We start from the raw sequence: 21,429 nt of genomic DNA, 5'->3' as shown, positions 1-21,429 counted from the left end.
GCCGGGTTGATGAACTAACTGAACTGTGGTTACACATGGACAGAACACATAGGGGTACAATTGTCTTTTCGTCAAACCAACTCGATCTTCTCCGGCGATTTTCCGGGCATATTAGGCACTTATCCGAAGAGTCCTGAAGCGTGTCAACCTGTATGTGGCAATGAAAACGTGACATTCTTGCGAAAAAAGGGCCAAATTCGAGCTGAGATGGTTGAATACGCTCCGATCGTTACATGGAATGACAATTATACCCCCTCAGTAAGTAATCCATCCGTAACAATTTGCTTTGCTGGTTTCCGAACTAGTTTGAAGCCGCCCTCTGCTAAACACAGTGCCCACTAGCCACAGCTCTCTCTCTCTCTCCCTCTCCCTCTCCCTCTCCGATTCTTCCACCACCATGTCCTCCACCGTCGGAGGCGGCCCGAGTGAGGTCGAAGTAAAGCGAGTGTTCATAGGAGCAGGGTGCAACAGAATAGTGAACAACGTCTCATGGGGAGCTTGCGGTTTACTCTCTTTCGGCGCCCAAAACGCCGTCGCTATATTCGACCCAAAGGTTCCTTCTTTCTCTTCCTTCCATATCTCCTTCTCTGTAATTTTCAAAACCCTGTTTTTTCTTTTAAAGCTAATCACTCTGCTAAAACGGTGCAGACTGCTCAAATTTCGACTACGCTTCCGGGTCACAAGGCCTCTGTTAACTGCACCCAATGGCTTCCAAGTAATAAGTTTGCATTCAAAGGTAAGAATTCTTCTTTTTTTACTGTTCATCAGTTTCTGTTTAGAATCGTTGTTCAAGCTTAAAGCTTTACCTTTGTGAACAGCTAAAGACTTGGAGCGACATTACTTGCTATCTGGAGATGCTGGGGGTGCCATTATATTGTGGGAGTATTCTGTTCTTGAAGCAAAGGTACAATCTTGGTTGATGTTCATTGTGTGTGTTTTCTTAGGTAGTGTTTTGTAAGTGATCAGTAAAGTGAGGTTACATTGAACTTGAGTTATGAGTTCAGAGGTAGCTAAAACTAAAGTTGGATTCTTGGCATTGCTGTTGTCCTTAATATATATCTCTTTGTTTGTTTACAGTGGAGATATGTGCTGCAAGTACCTGAATTACACAAGAAGGGTGTCACATGCATTAGTGGGATTATGGTTTCTGAGACTGAGGCAATCTTTGCTTCTACTTCTTCGGACGGTACAGTTTATTTGTGGGAGGTTGTTTTCCCATCTACTGGAGGAGGTAAGCCCAAAAGTTCACTGGAAAAAAGTTTAAACTTTTTGCTTTTATATATTTGATAGATTTACCCATTGGTGATCATTAGTTGTACACACTCCTTTCCTGTAAAACCTTCATTAAGTGTTGCCACTTAGGTTCAAACTGTGCATTGAAATGATCATAACTGAAAGTGTTAAACTGCTCTCAAGCAATAGATTGTCATTGTTGTAAGGATTCACAACAATGGTTCACGAAGGCTTATTAATGGCTCTTCTAAGATTGTATTGTCTAATACAAGAAAACGACCTAAGTACTGCATCTTCTCAATATTGTGTGCAAAATCATTTTCCAACAGCTTGTTTGGTTTGGTCTTGCACTGAAGCGACTAATTATGTTTCAGGTGACTGTGAATTATTGCATTTGGATTCTCTATTTGTTGGCTCAAAACCTATGGTAGCACTTTCACTAGCAGAGTTGCCTGGGAATACTGGGCACTTAGTCCTGGCCATGGGAGGGTTGGATAACAAAATCCACCTATACTCTGGGGAGAGGAGAGGAAAGGTATTTGGCATCATTTATCAATGTTACTCTTTGATTTACAGTATATTATGGAGGCCTTGTAACATTTTGAGTTTTTTTATATGCACACCCAGTTTGTTCGAGCCTGCGAGTTGAAGGGACATACAGATTGGATCAGAAGTCTGGATTTCTCATTACCCATATGCAACAGTGGTGCAGCACATTATATTCTACTTGTTAGTTCATCACAAGACAAAGGCATACGCATATGGAAGATGGCTTTACGGGGTTCTTTGGACAGCAGCCAGAGTTCCAAGCCAGAAAAAATAAGCTTAGCATCTTACATAGATGGCCCTGTACTTGTAGCTGGAACAACTTCATATCAGATTTCACTGGAATCTCTTCTGATTGGTCATGAGGATTGGGTGTATTCTGTGGAGTGGCAACCGCCATCACCTGCATCTTCAGAAGGGATTGCCTACCGTCAACACCAGAGTATCTTATCTGCATCCATGGATAAGACAATGATGATCTGGAAACCAGAAAAAACTTCTGGTATCTGGATGAATGTTGTTACAGTTGGGGAATTAAGTCATTGTGCTCTAGGATTTTACGGTGGGCACTGGAGTCCCAGTGGAGATTCAATCTTAGCACATGGGTATGGTGGATCTTTCCATCTGTGGAGAAATGTTGGTGCTAGTTTAGATCATTGGCAACCACAAAAAGTTCCATCTGGGCATTTTGCAGCTATTACCGATATTGCTTGGGGGAGATCTGGTGAATACTTGCTGTCAGTCAGTGATGATCAGGTGAGTATGATGCCTATGTTACGGTAAACTCTAATGATTCATTCATTCCTAGTAAAGTTTATATTACTTGAGAGTTTGAATGGGTGACATGAATTCACAAGAAAAGGTTTTTAACTTCATTTCATTCCTTTGCGAATACCTAGTTATCATTTATTTTTTACGAACTTTCGACTGGACTTGTCATGTCACTTGAAGTCAAAATATGACGCACAATCGTTTCATAATATGCAGACAACTCGAATTTTTTCTCCCTGGAAAAATGATACGACTCCTGAAGATGAGGGTTCTTGGCATGAAATTGCCCGTCCTCAAGTCCATGGTCATGATATGAACTGTGTCACCATCATCCAAGGAAAAGGAAACCATCGTTTTGTCAGTGGAGCCGATGAGAAAGTTGCCAGAGTGTTTGAAGCTCCTTTGTCTTTCTTGAAGACATTGGGTCATGCCATTTCACAAAACTTTACCTTTTCCGAAGATATACAATTGGGTGTACAGATATTGGGTGCAAATATGTCAGCTCTTGGGCTATCACAGAAACCCATTTATGTTCATGGTGATCCTCTTGTTCTATCTTAGAAGCTTAAATCTTATAATTTAAATTCTTGCAATTGATACTGTCTGGTTTTTATTTTACATATGTTGTTTTAAATCTAATAAATTACAAAATTAGAAATTTTTTATAACTGTAATTTTCATTTTGGGCAGCCGAGCAGCACACCATAGAGAAGAATCCAAATGATAGCCTTGACACTCTTGAAGCTATTCCTGATGCAGTTCCTGTTGTGTTGACTGAACCCCCGATTGAAGATCAATTGGGATGGCATACACTTTGGCCAGAATCACACAAGCTTTATGGTCACGGGAATGAGCTATTTGCTCTTTGCAGTGATCATGAAGGGAAGCTTGTTGCTTCATCTTGTAAGGTATATGGTGTTTTAATAGTTATGGAGTACTTGCTTCAAGGTTATTATTTTTATGAACTTGAAAGAATTTTTATATCATAGGAACTTTTTCTTATATGCTCCAACATATGAGGCATGTGATCCATATAAAATTATAATCACCAAATAACAAGTCTTCAATGTACTAACATGATAGTATTGCAGGCCCAATCAGCAGCAGTTGCAGAAATATGGCTGTGGGAAGTCGGTTCCTGGAGAGCACTTGGTCGCTTGCAGTCTCATACCTTAACAGTTACACAAATGGAGTTTTCTCCTGATGACAAGTTCCTGTTGGTCGTATCAAGGGATCGCCAGTTCTCTGTATTTGCAATTAACAAAACAGGTATTTTGAATGATGTCCTGGTAATATTTATTTAAAACTCACCTTATGCTCTGTTGCAGTACTGATGATGTCTATTAACCAGTTGTGCAAGCTGAATGTTTCCTTAACGAAGAGATACAACAATATTAAGAGTTGATACCATACTTTGTCTAGCCCTCAGTTTTTGTGTACATGTTGATTAACTGGTTGTCCAGACTCTAGGTTTAAAAAAAAAAAAAACTCTAGGTTAGTTATTTTACGTGCTCAGTCTGTAGTTACTCTTACCTTTCTAAGAGACATGGTCACAAGATGTGTATTAATTATGCAGTTTTGTCTTCACTGATATGTTTAATCACTCTCGCTCAGACCTGACATTGAGCCAATTGTTACAAACAGTTTGTGATGCATAGTTTCTCATGTCTGTTTAGGCACTGATGGAGCTAGTTACAAGCTGGTAGCAAAGCACGAGGCACACAAAAGAATCATATGGTCGTGTTCCTGGAATCCCCACAGCTATGAATTTGCAACAGGCTCGAGGGATAAGACAGTGAAGATCTGGACTGTTGGAAAAGACTTATCAGTTAAGCTGCTCGCGACTCTCCCACCGTTCAGCAGTAGTGTCACAGCCCTATCTTGGGTTGGTCTTGATTCCAAGCAAAACAATGGGTTGCTTGCAGTTGGAATGGAAAACGGACTCATCGAGTTGTGGAGTCTCTCTGTTAACAAACCCGACGATGGTGTAGAAGCAAATGTGTGTGCCGCTCTCGTGACGCAGTTTGATCCATTGATGTGTCATGTATCTTCTGTGAGCCGTCTGGCATGGCGAAAGCGCGAGAGTGAAAATTGCAGTAGCATACAGCTTGCTTCTTGTGGAGCTGATCATTGTGTGAGAGTGTTCGAGGTAAAATGTTAAATTGATCGATATTAGTTACTTTACTGTCCGTAAAATCAATTCTGTAAGCTCTAACTTATTTAGTGGACCCAATTTTGCAAGTCGAAATATTGAGTCATTGACACACGAGCGCCATGAAAGTTTGACAAGTCTGCTTCTCCTGCTTGGACATGTCATTGATTCTTGTGCATCGCATCAAATCCATATCCAGATCAAGTTTTTCACAAAGGAATAACATGATTCTTCTTCCTCTTTTATTGAATGTGACATGAAGATGAGTCTCGATGGCGCCGATATCTTCAGCCAGAGGTTTCTTTTTCAGATCATACTTCACTTTTGGCATGCCCATTAATCCCAAATTAGGGTTCAAACTCTGCTACTCTCATCCACCCTTCCAAGTTCCAACCTTGAAAGTTGAATGATGAGCCAACTTAAATGGTCCATCCCTATTTGGCCATGTTTACCATATTTGAAACAAGCTAATGTAGAATCATAGGGTGAGACTGAAACATCGCTAGTCATTGACCTCTGACCAGTGTACCAAACTCAGACCACCGCCGCAATCGCTTCTTGTTCACCGGAGGTGGTGTCGACGGTAGCTCAGCCCTCACTGCAAAGAACCCACGTGAGATAAATTAACATAATAGTAGGAGTACAAAGCAAACCGCATAATCTCTCGCATTCCCAAAAGCAGAATTAGAATAACCTCGTACGTTTGCCCGTAGTTTAAAGAGTATTTAAACGTAAATTTTTGTTGGATAATGAAAACGAAGAATCTAAGGGCACACTGTGTCATATCACTGCTTACTCACATGAGAATCAAGTACCCGAATAATAAGGCACTTTCCTATGTGGAGGGTTTTGGAGTTATACCAGATATGAGTAAATTTCGATATGATGACGAGATACACCATGGTAGAGTGAGCCAAGTTTTTCAAAGATATACAACATCAATCGAAATTGTCATTATCGTTCTTCTTAAGGAATTCAATTCCATTCGAGATTTGTGTCCCCATCCATCAGATTCCATTGCGGGATTTTTCCCACCTCGGATTTGGTTTTTCATGATTAAATTTTACACTACACATTTAGGACCATTTTGAAGCACAAAATTGGGAATACATGTAACTTGTAAAAGCGGAAATTGAGTTAACTTCTAAATTGCATGCAAATAGGTACAATGAGACGATTATTTCAGCTAGATGACTTTTCTTAAATGCTCCAACTAAGCATTGCAACAGTGTTTGACCACTGATAGTTCCATGATCACAACTAAACAAGGTCAATTGTGAAGTGCTTGCAAACTACCACGAGATCACTTCCCGTGGTTAGAGAGAAGACTTCTTATTTTTTATTCCCACAAAACTTGATTAAACCATCCACTTTGTTAAACTCTGACATAGTTAGAAGTTGGTCTTCTTTTCTTCCCTTCATACCCGAGTTTACATATCCATTTCTACACTTCAAATGTGGATTTAGCTAATTAGTTTGGGATTCATCAAATTGTGTACAAGTTGGCCATATTGTATTATTGTTTACAATTTATCTACATTGTTTGTGAAGTTAGCGTCTGAATATCTTTCTTGTATTTAATACAAGGTGGTGGTACTTTGCAAATATGAGTGAAACACAGCAGAATTGAAGAAAGTGACAAGTACTTGCATAACCTAATAGCAGAGGTAGATTTGAAGTTACGATACCGGTAGTGGATACTTCATCATCAACTTACTATTCGAAAAAAAGCACTCCAAATGAAAACTACTGAAATTCCGGCTACAACCTAATTCGAGTGAGCAACTGAGCAGTGCTGAAGATTTTCAAATTAAAGCAACACAGACAAGACTAACGAGTAAGGATAACAGATAACTTTGCTCATCCATCGGCATCATAATTCGAAATTATTGCTACTTATAAAACATTTATTCAGAAACCGATCTGCACAAGCACACAATATGTTTTTGAATTTCCAACTTTTACAGTATAATCTCAGACCACCTTTTCATTTCCTATGAGTCTCTATGACAATGAGAAACAATCTGACATACACGAACGAGTTCGAAAACGTACCACCAAGTTCCTTATTATCTATCACAAATACATACCACAATCCAATTACCAAAGACATAGATACTTTAAACATAAACCAGGCATCCCATTTCTCCAAAATTGTTTCTTCCTTCTGAAAGCTGACTTACAAAGGCTGTAAAGTCCTCATCCTCATCGCTGCTGCTGCTGCTGTTTGATGTTGTCATTGGGAAGCTGAGCAGAAACTTCCGGCAGCCCCATGGCAGCAGCTGCTGTCATGGTTTGGTACTGAGAAGTCATTGCGTGTGTGAGGGGCTGAGTATAGTATATCTGGGCATGCTGAGCATGAGAAGCATCAGCATATTCATACGCATAATTAACAGCACCCGTCGAAACGGGAACAGCTGATTGAGCTGGGTGATTAACCTGTGCGTAACCGGCATATTGTTGCTGAGGCTGAGGCTGAGGCTGATGCTGAGTGGGAGGAACAGCACCTGTAGTTGCTGTCCTGTACACACCAGCAGCAATTTCGGGTTTGACAATGGGAGCATTCCTTATCTGGCTGTAAGCTGCAGTGGGAGAGAGCATGGGATTGGGAGGCGTTTGAGAGCGGCTAGAAGCAATAGTAGCAGCAGAAGCAGCTTCACTATTGTTGGACTGCAGCGATTGCTGCAGGGGCATATTGCTGTACGGCGCGGCCTGTCTTGCGGGCATGTAATAAACTTGGTATTGCTGCTGCTGCTGCTGATCTAGCTGAGGATGATGGTGGTGATGCTGTTGTTGCTGCTGGTGATGCTGTTGTTGCTGGTGCTGCTGTTGCTGCTGTTGCTGCTGGTGCTGCTGTTGCTGCTGAGAAGGATATACAGGGTAGTATGCCTGAATTGGCACAGACCCAGCAGGGTGATGATGCATATAATGTGCACCGGGATGTATAAATTGTTGCTGCTGTTGTAGTTGCTGCTGAAGCAGTTGCTGTTGCTGATGCTGCTGTTGTAGTTGTTGATCGTATTGGTTTTGTAATACATACCCTGAATCCTGAACCTGCTGTTGCATCTGAACCCGAGAGTTTGCATCGGAGACATTTGTTCTCGGATCAACAAGGTTTGCGGGAAACCTGGTAGGGGTTCCAGATGGTATCTGAGCAAGTGGTTCTTGATAAATTACTGGTTTAGGGCGAGATATGGCAGCATTCGATAAACTATGATCACTGTGAATTCGAATCCACAAAGCACAAAATGACACAATCAACAACACCCCGATGATAATCAATTTAATATTAATAGTATGATCTAAATATACAACCTCAATTGCAGAAAATTTGAAGAAAAAAGAAACAACTACAAATCGGAGCACATTCAAACCAAAGAAACCATACCTTGACACGGAATCCGGCGACGGCAAATCAAAAACTCCGGTAGATTTGGGTTGGGACTGAGGTAGACTCGCTTGCTGTTGAGGCTGAGGAGGAAGTGGTTTCCGATATCCACCGTGATCGGATCGCTCGTCGTCGGAGATCACCCGATTCATGTAATCAGGGGCTGAAGAAGAACTCACCGCCGCAGAGGAAGGCACAATAGTAGTCGGCAACGGCGGCGGTGAAGACAGCACCACAAAGCCGCCGACATCGTCTTGCTTCTGCTGCCCAGCCATCCCCATAGTCATCTGAGCAAACTGATCTTCGATCCCAACCTTCTGATCCTGCACTCTATTCCCGCCATGACTACTACCACCGCCGTCTTCCACGTGGACCCGAATCGGAGGCAAATTGGCCAGCGACGGAGACGACGAGGTTGACCCAAACGACGACGAGTTTTCAAGCATCGGCGAATCAGGGACAGAGTGAACGTCCGGCCTCCCGTTCTTGCAATTCGCCGCCGCAGAAGCCTCCGTGTCTCCTCCTCTCGAATCCGAATTGTTCGCAGCGCCGCCGCGGTCGCCGTCGTCTAGACTGAGCAAGCAATCCACGGAGGCGGAGTCGGAGAATCCGCGGTTGAGCATCCCGGATGAGGCGTTGAGCGCGTTGAGGAACCAGTCCTCCGTCTTCGCTGGCATATCGAGCATCGGCCCCATCGACTGCGTGGATTCCGGCTTCAACGGAAACAGGAACAACCGAATCCGCGCCGGCTTGGCCGACGAATTATGACTGGCCGTCCGATCAAACTCGTCGATCATATTATCCAAATCATCATCCGTCGTCACCGAGATCAACGAGTCCAGGTCCTCGCTCGGCAGCTGATACTTGAGCGTGAACGGCCGGCCGTTCAACAGCGTCTTCGCCAGACGATTGGAGAGGTCGGAAAGCGAGGTGTTCCTATCGACGACGACGATGCGAGTGTCGCCGCCGACGTAGCACAACGACTTGTCGTGCGGGCGGGGGACGATATGGCCGCCGTAACTGCACATGAGCCGGAGCCGGGAAGCCGGCGGGAGAGGGTCGTCCCAGGAGTCGGTGTTGCGGGAGCGCGGGGACGAGTCGAGGGAGTCGGGGTAGTGAGGCTGAAGTGGCGCCGCCGCCGGAGGCTCCATGGAGGGAGTGGACTGAGTAAAACCAACGACTGTGGGTTTTTGGGGTTGTGGGGTGGTTACGGTGTGTTTGCTTCTTTAGAATCTTTTACTCCTCAGAAAACCGAAGAGAGAGAAAAATGAGGGGAGAGCATCCACTCTTATACCTGGTCTCCAGCTATTTTCCTTTTTTTTAATTTTTTTATTATTTGTTTTTACCTTTTTTAGGGCTTAAATTACGAAATAGGGGCCCTTTTACGGGGAAGAGTGAAGCAACAGAAGAGGGACATGCTGGGGATTTTGGAAACTGTGTACGAGTCCAGATGGTTTGACAGCTAGTTTACTGATTGGTTCCAGTTGGGTGTAAGGGTGGTGTGGTGTTCGGCTGCGGCCGGGTCTAGAGTAGCGGCGTGACATCATGGATTGTGATTCAGCGCCCTGATCTCGTCTGACACTCTTCGAGTCTGTTAGTGCGGATTACGATGATTATCTCCTTAGCTCCAAATGTAGAAAATAATGGGGGTCGTTAGGAAATCTAATTTTGCTAGCTCAAATTGCAATTAAATATCTGATTTCCTTGGAGAGAAATGACTAATTGACTGATTTTTTTAGAATCGAAGATAAGGCTTGAAATAAAATATTATGAGCGAAGATTAGCGTTTTGTTAAAATTTTGATAGACGTTCATTTTAAATTATAGATTTGTACACATTTGAATCAGGGCTATTAATCAGTTGTGTACAGTTGGGTTTGGATTAAGGTGTTTTGCGTGTCATAAAATATAAATGCAAATCCAACCCATTTAATAATCGTGTTATAAATTTAAACTCAAATACAACCTGCTTATTAAACAAATTACCCGTTTCCAACTCATTTAACTAATTTAATATATATATATATATCGTGCAATTTTACATTAAAAAAAGCAATTAAAACAAAATAGAAAAATAATTTTTTGTATTACCTATATTCTAGTTCAAAATGAGTAAAAACTTATTAAAACTGTGTTACATATGATGCTACTTTATTCAATTAGTTATGTATATGTTTATTTTATATATAATTTTTCTTGATTTTATATTAATCGTGTCAGTGAGTTCATTTCATATTAGCAAGTTGACTCATGGTTAACTTGATTATTAAATGAGTCATGACGGGTTAACTCACCGCTAACCCGCTTTTTAATCGTACGGGTTCAACCCGTTTTATTTCATTTGGGTTTCGAATCGTATTATCAGTTCGTGTCGAAATTGACATACCTATATTTGATACTATTGTTTCTTCTTTTTGGGCCGGGTAGCTCTCTTAACCATTATGTTTGGTTATCCTAACTTAACTAAATTATAAGTATAACGAGTGGACAAGAAAAACGACCACTCATGTATACGTTAATGAATTGCACTAATTTATCTATCCCAATCCCGAATGCAACAGTCACCTTATGTATAAAGTGATTCCTAATGTTTGTAGACATGTCTTGTACGAATTATTAGTAACCCACATTTTACGACACTTCAATGGTCTAACGCTTTGACAAACTATATATTATTGTTGCCTATTTGCATCGACAACACATATGCATTTGGCAAGAAATTTAATTCCACAATCTTTTCTGAAATTCAAAAACGCGTTTTGATATTTTGGAGCACCACTGATTTAATAATCCCTAATCCCTTTTAGGCAATAATCCCATGAATTGCTCCCCCGCCATTTTAACTCAAAAGCCAAACGGAGTCCAAGCCGCATCGTGGCAAACAAACTCACCCACGGATGTCGTCATCAATCTGCCCTACTTTTCAACTTAAAAAAAAAACAAAAAAAGATCTCCGATAGAGAAAACTCAGCCGAAATCAAAGAACCACGCGCGTCACGATTGGTCATCAGCTACTGACGTGTAATATAGACGCGTGAGGGCTCACCTTAACAGCGACGGCTACGAGTCACGGTGCTGTAAAGTGACGCTGTTTTGCCGTGGCTTGAGGGCAGTACATGTAGCTGCTTAAGGCTTAAAACAAAAGTGCTTAATGTTAAGATGCTTTGTTAAAGATTATTAAAGAATCTGGTGTGTGCTTCTGCTCAACCTTTTTCTCTTTTTCTGTTTAGGGCTGAATTAGTTGGTATATTAGTCTTAATTTTCCAATACCATACATCAACCAATATATATTTGGTATGAAAAATCTACAATTTATACGAACCAATAACGTTGGTATACCAATTAAGTGGTACGGTTGGTACTCGGTTGGTAATGGGCTTGTACCAACATATTGAATGCCCAAAAATTTAAAGGCCAAATCCAAATAAGTAATAACAAATAAGTGAAATAGCAATAGAATTCTAAAGTCTTATATAACTTCAACCAAATTACCAAATACAAAGTCATAAATAGACAGCCAAAGTCCAAATAGTCAAACTGTTAAAGTACTTATGAATTCTCAAAACAATTGAAAAAATAAATGATAGGTTTAAATGCGATATATGTTGACATGTTGTAATCAGTGATGGTGCTACTGATAGGTCTAAGCATTTGTACTTGGGAATTCGATTGAATCGATTCATTCATAATTAAATAAAGAAATAGAAGACGAGAAAAAGAGTGTACTTGAGAAAGAAACGTAAAGAGATTAGATTAAGGTTAGTAGATTTATACGGTTTGGATTTATTTTTCAATAAATCTACGGTTGAAATTTAAAAATATATATATATTTAAATAAATAATTTAATATAATATAAGTTGGTATGTATAATATACCATGGTATATGGAAAATCTATACCACATACATACTGTCTTTTTAATATTAGTACGGTATACTGTACCATATACCATGTACCGAGTATTTAATATATCAACGTATTTGATACGGTTAGTTTACGAATTGATTCAGATGGTTTTATATACCATTGCCACCCCTACTTCTGTTATGTGATATGTGTCTCCACGTTTACCAAAGAAAAGCATATGCCTTTTCGGTTTGCTTAATCTGGGGTTGTCACATTGCTAATGATCTAAGAAAATGGTTAATAATTCTTAATTACAGCAACGTTTTACCTTCTAGGTACCTGTTTTAGATTCTGCTATTCTGACAAGCTCATTGTCGTTGAGTTGCATTATTTGAAAGAGTAATTATTATGTGTACTTGGCTCATCTTGTAAAATTGTAATGTAATGTATCTAACTAATTATATTACGTGATAGTATAATTAACATGCACGTGGTGAAAATAATAAACATTTATTTACATATAAAAATCAATCATAAACAATCACAATATAAAATTGACTAATAACATTAAGTGGTACACCACGCGAGATATGTGGCGGGTATATATAACAATTTCTCTATTTGAAGGTCAATTGTCCAATGAATAAGATAAAACCCAATTAGATCAGGGGTCAAATTGAGCTTTACCCTTTGAATATTTGATTTTTTGACATTAATTCAATTGAAATGATGTCGTAATCACATAGAATTCTCAGTGATGTACGTAATACGACTTACCCAAATGGAGTTGCAAGCAAATTGTTGGGTAACTACTATACATGATTTGTTCAATAATAACAGAATTTTAGTACACCGTATATAGCTAGAATCATGTAACGGGTAATATTTATGAAACATCGTATACATTTCTTTTATATGATCTAAATTCAAGACCTAATTCACTACAATGAAGAAGATAAAATCAATATTTTCCTAAGTTTATTAAAAATGAACAAGCAAACCGTGATGACTTGATCATGAGTACGATGACACAAGTCAAGTTCAAAAGCAAGCACAAAAGTAGTGAAATCAGCATCCTCGTAACCTAAGATGACTAAACACAGATTGTTCATCTTTGCTTTCTTCTCTTGGCATTATTGTCGACTTATATAGCGGTCGCTTTCTAAATCATGTTGGTGAGTCGGTGACTTCACTGTGAGTAAGTTAATCCACTCACATCAATCACTGTAAATAGTCCCACCCTCCACAAGCGGGTCCCGGGTTGAGTGGAAAATGTGGTCGATGACATAACCCATGAGGTATCCAGTATCGACTATGGAGTATGGACTTTGGAGCCAGAATTAACCTGCCGTAATTTTATTTACATGATTTGGCCTTAAAAGGTTCCTAATTTCTTTTTGGTCTGAATTATAGATTCCGATTTAAGCTGAAATCGTCGCAAATGAAGACTCGAATAAATAAATGTGACACACCCATATGATAGTGTGGCGCATCGCATCGCTCTCCAGCTCATATGTAATGACTATAACCTTATATTATTAATATGGACTTGTTTATAGTATTAGAGGATGACAATAAGTTGTTCAAATTTTTAATTCTTAAGAAAGTAGGGATGATCAATGAAGTATCGGTTGGAAAAGGGATAATGTAACCAGCAGGATGTTGCGATATGAGACTGATAGATGACCAAGTCCATTAACCTAATTAAAAATATACGTATCCAATAAGCAGTGCCTACGTATATGACATTGTACGATGTTTCTATACGGTTTACCAACAATCTAGCTATGTGATGAAATAGAAGTTTCTTGCAAATTTCCTAAATTATTGATTATGACATGAAATGTTGAATATTACATTACGATACACCCTATACAAGATTCATTTAGATCACCGAGATAATTTAAATATCACGGAGATAGTTTATAACCAAAAGCTAAAAGCATTTTAGGGTTTATTTATGCTGCTTAGGAATATGACATGCACTTGAAAATCCGGTGGTTGATAATTGATATTATCATATGACCCTAGTCACAAGGCAACAACCGTGAGATTTCGGATTGGACTGCATGCATTGATGTTATAATATTTTCCCAAATTTTGTATGTTGACTAGCTAATTCTAATCCACCCAACGTATTCCCTGCTAATTTGAGTGAAGAGAAGAAAAACATATACGTACACCACTAACACTAGTAATAGATTTAGTTATATATGTTGATTGTTCTTCGATAACCTATATATCATTTCGGTTAACTTTTAACTTGTTTTTTAATAACAAGAGTCAGAGAATATCAACTGCAATTTGCAGTTCATTTCTTAGAGAAATATTGTAGCTCAGTGGGACATGATCTAAAGCACTACCATACAATTTAGGTCATTGTATCTGGTATATATGAACTACACTGTTTTAATCGATCATCTGGTAAATTAGGTGTAGTACGAACTAAACTAATTACGTGAGATTAATCACCAATTAGGAGGTTAAATTAATAATCTAGGTGAAGCTAGGCTAGTGGTAGATACCACACAGGTCAATTCTGCTAGTAATGCAGTTTTGAGTATTAAACCACCTCATCAATCATCATGTCCACCTTTTTTTTTTTTCTTCCTTTTGTTTCCTATTCTCCACAGGATAAGATAGACTAATAATCTAAGTCTTTGACACAAAATTAAAGAAGTCGTTGTGATATATGAAACCAATTCGTCCCAATTCGCTTACTCCGATCGTTAAAAAGATATATATTCATATCCATTTGGCGTTTAGGTTAACTTGTACATTGTATACCTAATGCAGCAACTAAACTTTCAACTCTTTCGATTGGCTAGGGACTATTTTCTTAAAATAAACGGTTTGATTACTTTTGCTTATTTTATTGTGAAGGATGTGACTGGCATCATGACATGATGAACATAAGCTACAATATTGAAACAACCTACCAATTATATATTACTAGCCTCATGACGTGTGTGTGCTATATTTAACAAAAATTGTGGAAAAACAAAATTAATAGTGGGTAGTTATTGTTTTAATACATTTGATAATTATAATTTATTTAGGTTGAATTGTAGAATTATGGTTTTTTTTTCTAATTTTTTATATTGACCTTTATATTTTGTAAAGTATAATCATAAATTTCATACTATATCCTGTCAGAATTTAAAAATTAATTTTTTAGATAATTCAAAATTTTAGCCATGAAACTTGCATTTTGACTTTATTAATAGATAGAAGATGAACACATTTAGCGATGAAGTGGTTCAGTTTCATTACGTGAAGCTACGTTGGACCTATGCATAATTCAGTATTGCTTAGAATTTGAAATCTTGTTTGATATTCGTGGCTTTTGGTTCAAGTGGTTCATTATAAATATATGGTTTTCTACATTTTACATTACTCCATGATCGAGGATGGATTTTCACTCTTGGTTTCGAGATTTCTTTCACACTTGTGTTTGCATTTTTTTAGTTTCTTGCTAAAATGGGCTAAGAAAATAATCATTGAAGTTTTATTAGGCTAGGATTTTAGAAACCAACATCGACATCTATGGGGATTAGCTCCTCGAATTCATTGGTGTTTAGTACTATAGAATCCAAATCCGGTAGAAATTGAGGTAGTTCTTTTAATACATATTTAGGGTGTCGACTTTTAGTCTATAGTTGAAGTTTAAGGAGATCAAATTGCAAACTGAAATCGAATGTACGATTTGTGATAATTTTAGTTACTCAGTGTTAGAATGCATTCATACATACACAGTTACAGTAAAAAAATCATATTTGCAAGTGTCACAAATGTTAACAGATGAATGCGAAACACCTATCTAGTTCCAGTAATTAAGAAAACTAGGAAGTTCTTAAATTTCAAGAAGAGACCAATATATCAAAATAAAAGATAGGCAAACTTGCTAATCCAAACTTGTTGCCAAATAGCAATATGAGATCCTTCATCCTTGACTCCATCTATTTAACTAGATTTCCTTTAATTACTTTCTCGGTTCCTCCTGTTAAATATGTCTATGCTACAATTCCATTTTCTAGCTAGCTATTGTATAAATATAGCTACCAGCCTACCGTTGTTGTATGCCCCTTTATAAATGAGAATCCAAAGTTGATGATGATCCATCGCCATCGATCTAATAGAAACACAGTCAGTAGTCTTGTCTTATTCATTGACAAAATTAGTAGTGCACTTGTTCTGCTTCCAAGTTCCAACTACGTACGCTCTTAGCCTCTTACCAGGTTTAGCAAACATGAAACATCCCATTTTCAAGCAACTACTAAATCCTCTCCATGTCATAGAGCTATCAACAAAGATAAAAGCATGTTGTGTTCGCCGCTGGAAGTATGATATACAGATTACAGAGAAGGAGGAAGAGGGAGGTGGCTAGGGTTTTGATATATGCAATGATCTGAGGCAGTGGTGTGGTTTTTCACTTTAAGGGACAGATGGTCACAAAACTGGCCGGGGAGATGGGGACCTGCTTTAGGAAACAGCTTTGATCAATGGTCAAGTGCTTAACAGCCTGATATAGCTAGACGAGCACGGTCAGTGAGGCAGAGAGGCATGCAGCTTAGCTGAGCTAACCATCATTCTATTCTTTCCGTATTTTAATCTCTGAGGACCGAGGCCGGCCTCGGTTTCCAACTCAGATTTCCTGTGTGTTCTCTGCATTGGGTCAGATGTACACCTTAAACGGGACAGCACTCACAGCAGATTAAGTAATTAACCCAATATTGTTAATTTCCAGGTAAATCATCGTTGCTATTTACAGGTTTAATTCTCATTTATTTCTGGGACGATCGAGTAACTTAAAAACTGTCGCTCATTTTTCAAAAAAATAAAAAATAAAAAATCTCTACATAGGTTTCTTCCAGTTGTATAAATTGAAAGACTCGATTTCGATCTTCTTCTTGCAACCAACAGTTATTAAGCACATTGACATGAGTTTTGGGTCGGTTACATGGTGGAAAGTGTTCAAGAGCTTCTCCTTTTGTAATATTGGATCGCCTTTACGTCTGTTTAGGCATGCTAACATTAATAGGTTAGACGGAGTGTAATTCTTATAATATGTTCTTTCCAAGGCAACATCAGCTCTATGCCTCTATCCCATGATTCTACCCCCGTTTAATGGATGAAAAATGTCAAAAGGATCAGATATCTCAATGGCTCAATCTATGTACCCTTAACTGAATCATATGATCAGAGAGAGAGATGCTCCATGCGCGATCACTAGGTTTTAATTAGGATTTTGAATATCATAAAGCCCATATGGATTGGACAGAAGTAGACCGGGCCTTTATTGTAAAGGCTGAAACAGTTTGAAACGTGTTGTTCTATTATAGCAATGCAGAAATCAAGTTGTTAATGCCGTGATTGTGATTGACGACCTTTCCGGTTTAGCTACAAGTCTATGATAAATGACGCTTCCAATCAGCCATATATGTTGTAAGATATTGACTTATCAGTTACCACTGATGCTGTCTATACAGGAAACTCTTGGGAAGCTACCTATAAGGACCTTCTCCGTCCCAGCTGCTCTAGCTATCATCCAAGAGTACAAATCAGTCTCTAAGTACGTACCATTAGAACACTCACGTATGATCGACTGATCGAGTTCGTACGTGTTCTTAAGCTTGAGCAAAATAAACGTACATATATGATATACATACATACAAGTTAGAAGTAGACTTATTAATCTCATGCTCGTGTAGCATATGATAAAGATGTCATCGCTAGGACGAGCCTGGCCGGGGTATTGCTCGCTGTAGGGCTCTATGTCTACGCGTTCGGTCTTTTGCTTTATATAAAATGGTCATCTAAAGGCTAAAGCTAGCGATAGCCAGTGTAACTGAGATTGTTGTCCCCGCCGGCCGAACCCACGTCAAGCCAGGATGAATCTGTAGGAAAGCTAGAATGCTCGAAGTTGAAGACATCGTTGGTGCTGGTCAGCTGGACTTTAAGTGGTGATCGCTATTATTATCGTAGATAGATGAAATTGAAGTTCTGTTATGCACTGTAGGAATGCAAAGTTTCCCCTAAACACATCATCATCTACTAACGGATCGATCTGTTGATGAAAATCAACCATGAAATTTAAATAAACGTTCATGGTAGTACGTCATGGGGCTTGGTTGAGCTAATACAAGTTATATAACTCGACAGCTTCAATAATAAAAAAAGTCTTCTTCTTATGAAATCTGCTACTAGTAACTAGTTTAACAACCTTAAGACGACGACTTACCAACAAAGAAGCAAAGAAGCCATATAGAAAATACAGAAAATGAAACTAGGGAAAAAAAAAAGGACTTGCAGATGAGCAGGTCACTTTCGAAATTAAGAAGCAAAAGTGGTCATTCTTTACGAAAATTAGAAACCCGGAAAAATCGCCCACGCGGTTAGCCTACGTAGTTTGCCACGACTGACCAATCGTCCCGCCATTTGGAGGGTAACTGTCGTCTCAACTGCCCTTTAATCCAACCCTAGGTCACCCATCGTCCCATCTCTATCTTAAAACGACGCCGTTCCCCTCCCACCAACCCTCTTCCATTACGCCACTCTGTCCCACACAACGTATAAACCAAGTCAATCCAACCCGCCGGAAAAGTCAACACATCCGACGGCCAGTTGCACCCCAAACTCAGTTACTTACCTCCTCATCACGAAATACACCCAGAAACAAAAAACAAACAAATCAGATTCAAATTTTCCTTTATCCTAAGTTTTCCAACAAAGAGAAAATTCGAACCAGAGTCGTTATCTGATCCTCGAGCGGTGGAGGGGAGAGCCTTGTTCATATTCCACGGAATATAAAATCCCCCCAGTTCCTCTACTAACCTCCACATTGTATTCAGCGTCGCTCCAAAACACCAACTCCATCTCTTCCATCTCTACAGAAAACTCCACAGTTACCATTTGGCACCAAGAACACCCCGAGTCTCTTTTTTTTATGAGGTTAATATTTGCTGACACGTCCATTCCACTTTCTTAATTTTTAATATTGGCTCCCCTCTACAAATAGCCCCTCACTTGCTTTCAATTAATCCACTCACTTTTCTTCGTCCACTTCAATTATTGTTTTCGCGATAAGATTCCGTGGATTCCGATCTGTTTGTGTCTCTCCACTGTTGCAGAGACATTGTGACATTTGCTTTAGAGAACTCGACAACTGTACGGCTCAGGGGTTCCGTCCGTCATGGGTTGGTGGAATCTTGACTCCCTTTTTTCTAGCCTCCGCAGTCTCTTTCACTTCCGGGTTTGGTTTCACTCTAATGATCAAGTTTAATCTAATTATCAGATTAATTATCAGTTAATCGTGCTGTTGTGAGCGTAGTAATTGAACTTTTTGTGGTAATGTGGGTGTTGCATTGCAGCAGGTGCAGGTGCAGGGTGATCAACTGTGCACGTACACCATCAAGTCTCATGGAGCTGCGGTTGCCAAGAACCACAAGCATGACTGGCTCATACTTGTGCTTCTTGGTGTCATTGAGATTGTGTTGAATATCATTAATCCTTTTTATCGTTTTGTGGGGAAGGATATGATGACTGATCTCAAGTACCCTTTGAAAGATAGCACTGTGCCTGTTTGGGCTGTTCCTGTAAGAGCTTCTAAACCCCTTTGTATTGTTAATGTGTTTTCGATGTTTTGTAGTTTGTGGGATTGATGTTTTTGTTGGTGTGATCAGATGTATGCAGTCTTGCTTCCAATTGTCATATTCCTTTTGTTCTATGCGCGTAGGAAGGATGTGTATGATCTTCACCACAGCATTCTTGGTAATACATTTTTTGCTTTCGTCTGACTTTTTTGCTTGAATTAAGACAGTGGAGTAGTTCAAGTGCGTTAATTTAGCTACTTGTGTCTGAATAACATATGAGCAGGCCTGTTGTTTTCTGTGTTGGTTACTGGTGTCATTACTGACTCGATCAAAAATGGAGTTGGGCGTCCTAGACCAGATTTCTTTTGGCGGTGCTTTCCTGATGGACTCGATGTATGTTATGGTTTCCATTGACTCCTAGTCCCCCCCCCCCCCCCCCCTTTTTTTTTTGTAGATTGGAAATTTTTTTGTGAACGGCGTTGATGTTGATCTGTGTTTCTACTTCCTGTAGGCTTATGATAAGTGGGGAGATGTGGTGTGCCATGGTAAGGCCAGTGTAATAAAAGAAGGGCATAAGAGCTTTCCAAGTGGCCATGCTTCATGTAAGCAATGCTTCCTGCTCGGTTATTCTTATGTTGTTCACCAGAAAATGTTACATATATTGATACTTTGGCATTTGTTTGCAGGGTCCTTTGCAGGCTTAGGATTCCTCGCCTTATACTTGAGTGGAAAGATTAAAGTTTTCGATAGAAATGGGCATGTTGCTAAACTATGCATTGTTGCTCTTCCGCTACTGTGTGCATCTCTGGTTGCAGTGTCCAGGGTATCTGACTATTGGCACCATTGGCAAGATGTCTTTGCCGGAAGTCTTTTAGGTCCGTTGCATACATTTCTATGCCTTTTGTCTAATACTGCATTATGCAGAAATATGCTGTTTGATACTAATATATTATGAGTTCATATCTTGTAGGATTTGTTGTGGCCTCATTTTGCTACCGGCAGTTCTTCCCTTCCCCTTATCATGATGAAGGTCATTTTTACTCGTTCCTTTTCATTCCTGCATTTTTTTGCTCTATATGTTGCACTTGCTCTCAAGATATACTGGGCTGATGGATTTGTTGGTTCTCGTGTATCAATCAGGATGGGGTCCTTATGCATATTTCCGAGCTGTAGAGGAGACGCGTAACAACAATTCAAGCTCGGTGTCCACTGCCAATGCACTCAGTGTGCAGGTCATGGAAGTTCATACTGTGAGTCAACCTGTACCCGCACAAAATGGTGCTGCGTTTACATCATATGCGTCAAATAACCACACAAGCCTTAAGCTAGATGAAATGGAATCGGGGGGAGGTGATAATAACTCTGCATTCTGATCATGTCCATTGCTGCTTAATGACTTGTGTGTGCTAGGCACTGGTTAAACACATCCTGTGTAGCTTATGCAGATCTTAGTTTCATATATCGTCACGGTTTTGTGAGTACATGATGTTGAACAAGATGGCTTAGATTAATGCTATTTCTAGAAACGACATGTTAGATACATGTGTAAATACCGATGATGCTTCCTTAGAACATAAATATTGGAAGATATAGCTGGTGTAAACTTGGAGACATCTGCATAGATCCTGTCCAGATAAGCCTTTGGACCTTGTCCTCGTTTGCTAGTTGGCCTGCCTTGATTAGACCTCAATTATTCAACCATTTTATTTGCTTTCCGAGCTGTTCATCAACCACGCCCATATGAGCCCTAATTTTATCGGTTTTTATGACCAATTCATTTATCAATATCAAATCTAGATAAGTTTGGTATTGTGCTACTAGCAATTTTTGTTTTGTTGAGAAAATGTGCTACACTGCTACTAGCTTGGCTTCTAATTTTCTTCATCTTCTAATGTAACAAAT

The 21,429-nt window shown here is 39.4% G+C and overlaps 3 protein-coding genes across 6 annotated transcripts; 2 read left to right on the top strand and 1 right to left on the bottom strand.

The window, feature by feature from the left end:
- Positions 1-291: 291 nt before the first annotated feature.
- Positions 292-4,816, top strand: LOC126792668 (elongator complex protein 2). The gene is made up of 10 exons (XM_050519122.1): positions 292-553; positions 649-736; positions 819-904; positions 1,078-1,231; positions 1,608-1,768; positions 1,861-2,535; positions 2,767-3,088; positions 3,241-3,458; positions 3,642-3,819; positions 4,227-4,816. The coding sequence occupies exons 1-10, from the start codon at positions 398-400 to the stop codon at positions 4,709-4,711; spliced, it is 2,523 nt and encodes an 840-aa protein (XP_050375079.1). The 5' UTR covers positions 292-397; the 3' UTR covers positions 4,712-4,816.
- A 1,810-nt stretch (positions 4,817-6,626) lies between these two features.
- Positions 6,627-9,355, bottom strand: LOC126791103 (uncharacterized). The gene is made up of 2 exons (XM_050517507.1): positions 8,091-9,355; positions 6,627-7,922 (listed from the first exon to the last, which is right to left on the bottom strand). The coding sequence occupies exons 1-2, from the start codon at positions 9,239-9,241 to the stop codon at positions 6,908-6,910; spliced, it is 2,166 nt and encodes a 721-aa protein (XP_050373464.1). The 5' UTR covers positions 9,242-9,355; the 3' UTR covers positions 6,627-6,907.
- Positions 9,356-18,777: 9,422 nt separating this feature from the next.
- Positions 18,778-21,191, top strand: LOC126792928 (lipid phosphate phosphatase 2-like). 4 transcript variants are annotated; one of them, XM_050519448.1, is made up of 8 exons: positions 18,778-19,187; positions 19,315-19,530; positions 19,618-19,705; positions 19,811-19,920; positions 20,039-20,129; positions 20,214-20,402; positions 20,498-20,557; positions 20,668-21,191. In XM_050519448.1, exons 1-8 carry the CDS (start codon positions 19,128-19,130, stop codon positions 20,898-20,900), a joined length of 1,047 nt encoding a protein of 348 aa, XP_050375405.1. In that variant the 5' UTR covers positions 18,778-19,127; the 3' UTR covers positions 20,901-21,191. The 4 variants fall into 4 exon arrangements, with proteins under 4 accessions (XP_050375405.1, XP_050375403.1, XP_050375402.1 ...); XM_050519446.1 differs by having other exon boundaries at positions 19,309-19,530; XM_050519445.1 differs by having other exon boundaries at positions 19,306-19,530.
- Positions 21,192-21,429: the final 238 nt, after the last annotated feature.

The sequence above is a fragment of the Argentina anserina genome, chromosome 4, assembly GCF_933775445.1.
Source record: "Argentina anserina chromosome 4, drPotAnse1.1, whole genome shotgun sequence".
NCBI lineage: Eukaryota > Viridiplantae > Streptophyta > Magnoliopsida > Rosales > Rosaceae > Argentina > Argentina anserina.
The sequence above is the reverse complement of the archived record's forward strand: the minus strand, read 5'-3'. Positions and strand labels throughout refer to the sequence as shown.

What these genes read in the sequence shown, in the direction of transcription:
- LOC126791103 (XM_050517507.1), bottom strand. Translation starts at nt 9,241, where the DNA reads ATGGAGCCTCCGGCGGCGGCGCCACTTCAGCCTCACTACCCCGACTCC. An exon ending in TCGCCGGATTCCGTGTCAAG is followed by an intron (nt 7,923 to 8,090) that starts GTATGGTTTCTT and finishes TCGAATTCACAG; the next exon opens with TGATCATAGTTTATCGAATG.
- LOC126792668 (XM_050519122.1), top strand. Translation starts at nt 398, where the DNA reads ATGTCCTCCACCGTCGGAGGCGGCCCGAGTGAGGTCGAAGTAAAGCGA. An exon ending in CTGGGGAGAGGAGAGGAAAG is followed by an intron (nt 1,769 to 1,860) that starts GTATTTGGCATC and finishes ATGCACACCCAG; the next exon opens with TTTGTTCGAGCCTGCGAGTT. An exon ending in GAAACCCATTTATGTTCATG is followed by an intron (nt 3,089 to 3,240) that starts GTGATCCTCTTG and finishes CATTTTGGGCAG; the next exon opens with CCGAGCAGCACACCATAGAG.
- LOC126792928 (XM_050519445.1), top strand. Translation starts at nt 19,128, where the DNA reads ATGGGTTGGTGGAATCTTGACTCCCTTTTTTCTAGCCTCCGCAGTCTC. An exon ending in TCTTCACCACAGCATTCTTG is followed by an intron (nt 19,706 to 19,810) that starts GTAATACATTTT and finishes ACATATGAGCAG; the next exon opens with GCCTGTTGTTTTCTGTGTTG. An exon ending in CTTTGCCGGAAGTCTTTTAG is followed by an intron (nt 20,403 to 20,497) that starts GTCCGTTGCATA and finishes CATATCTTGTAG; the next exon opens with GATTTGTTGTGGCCTCATTT.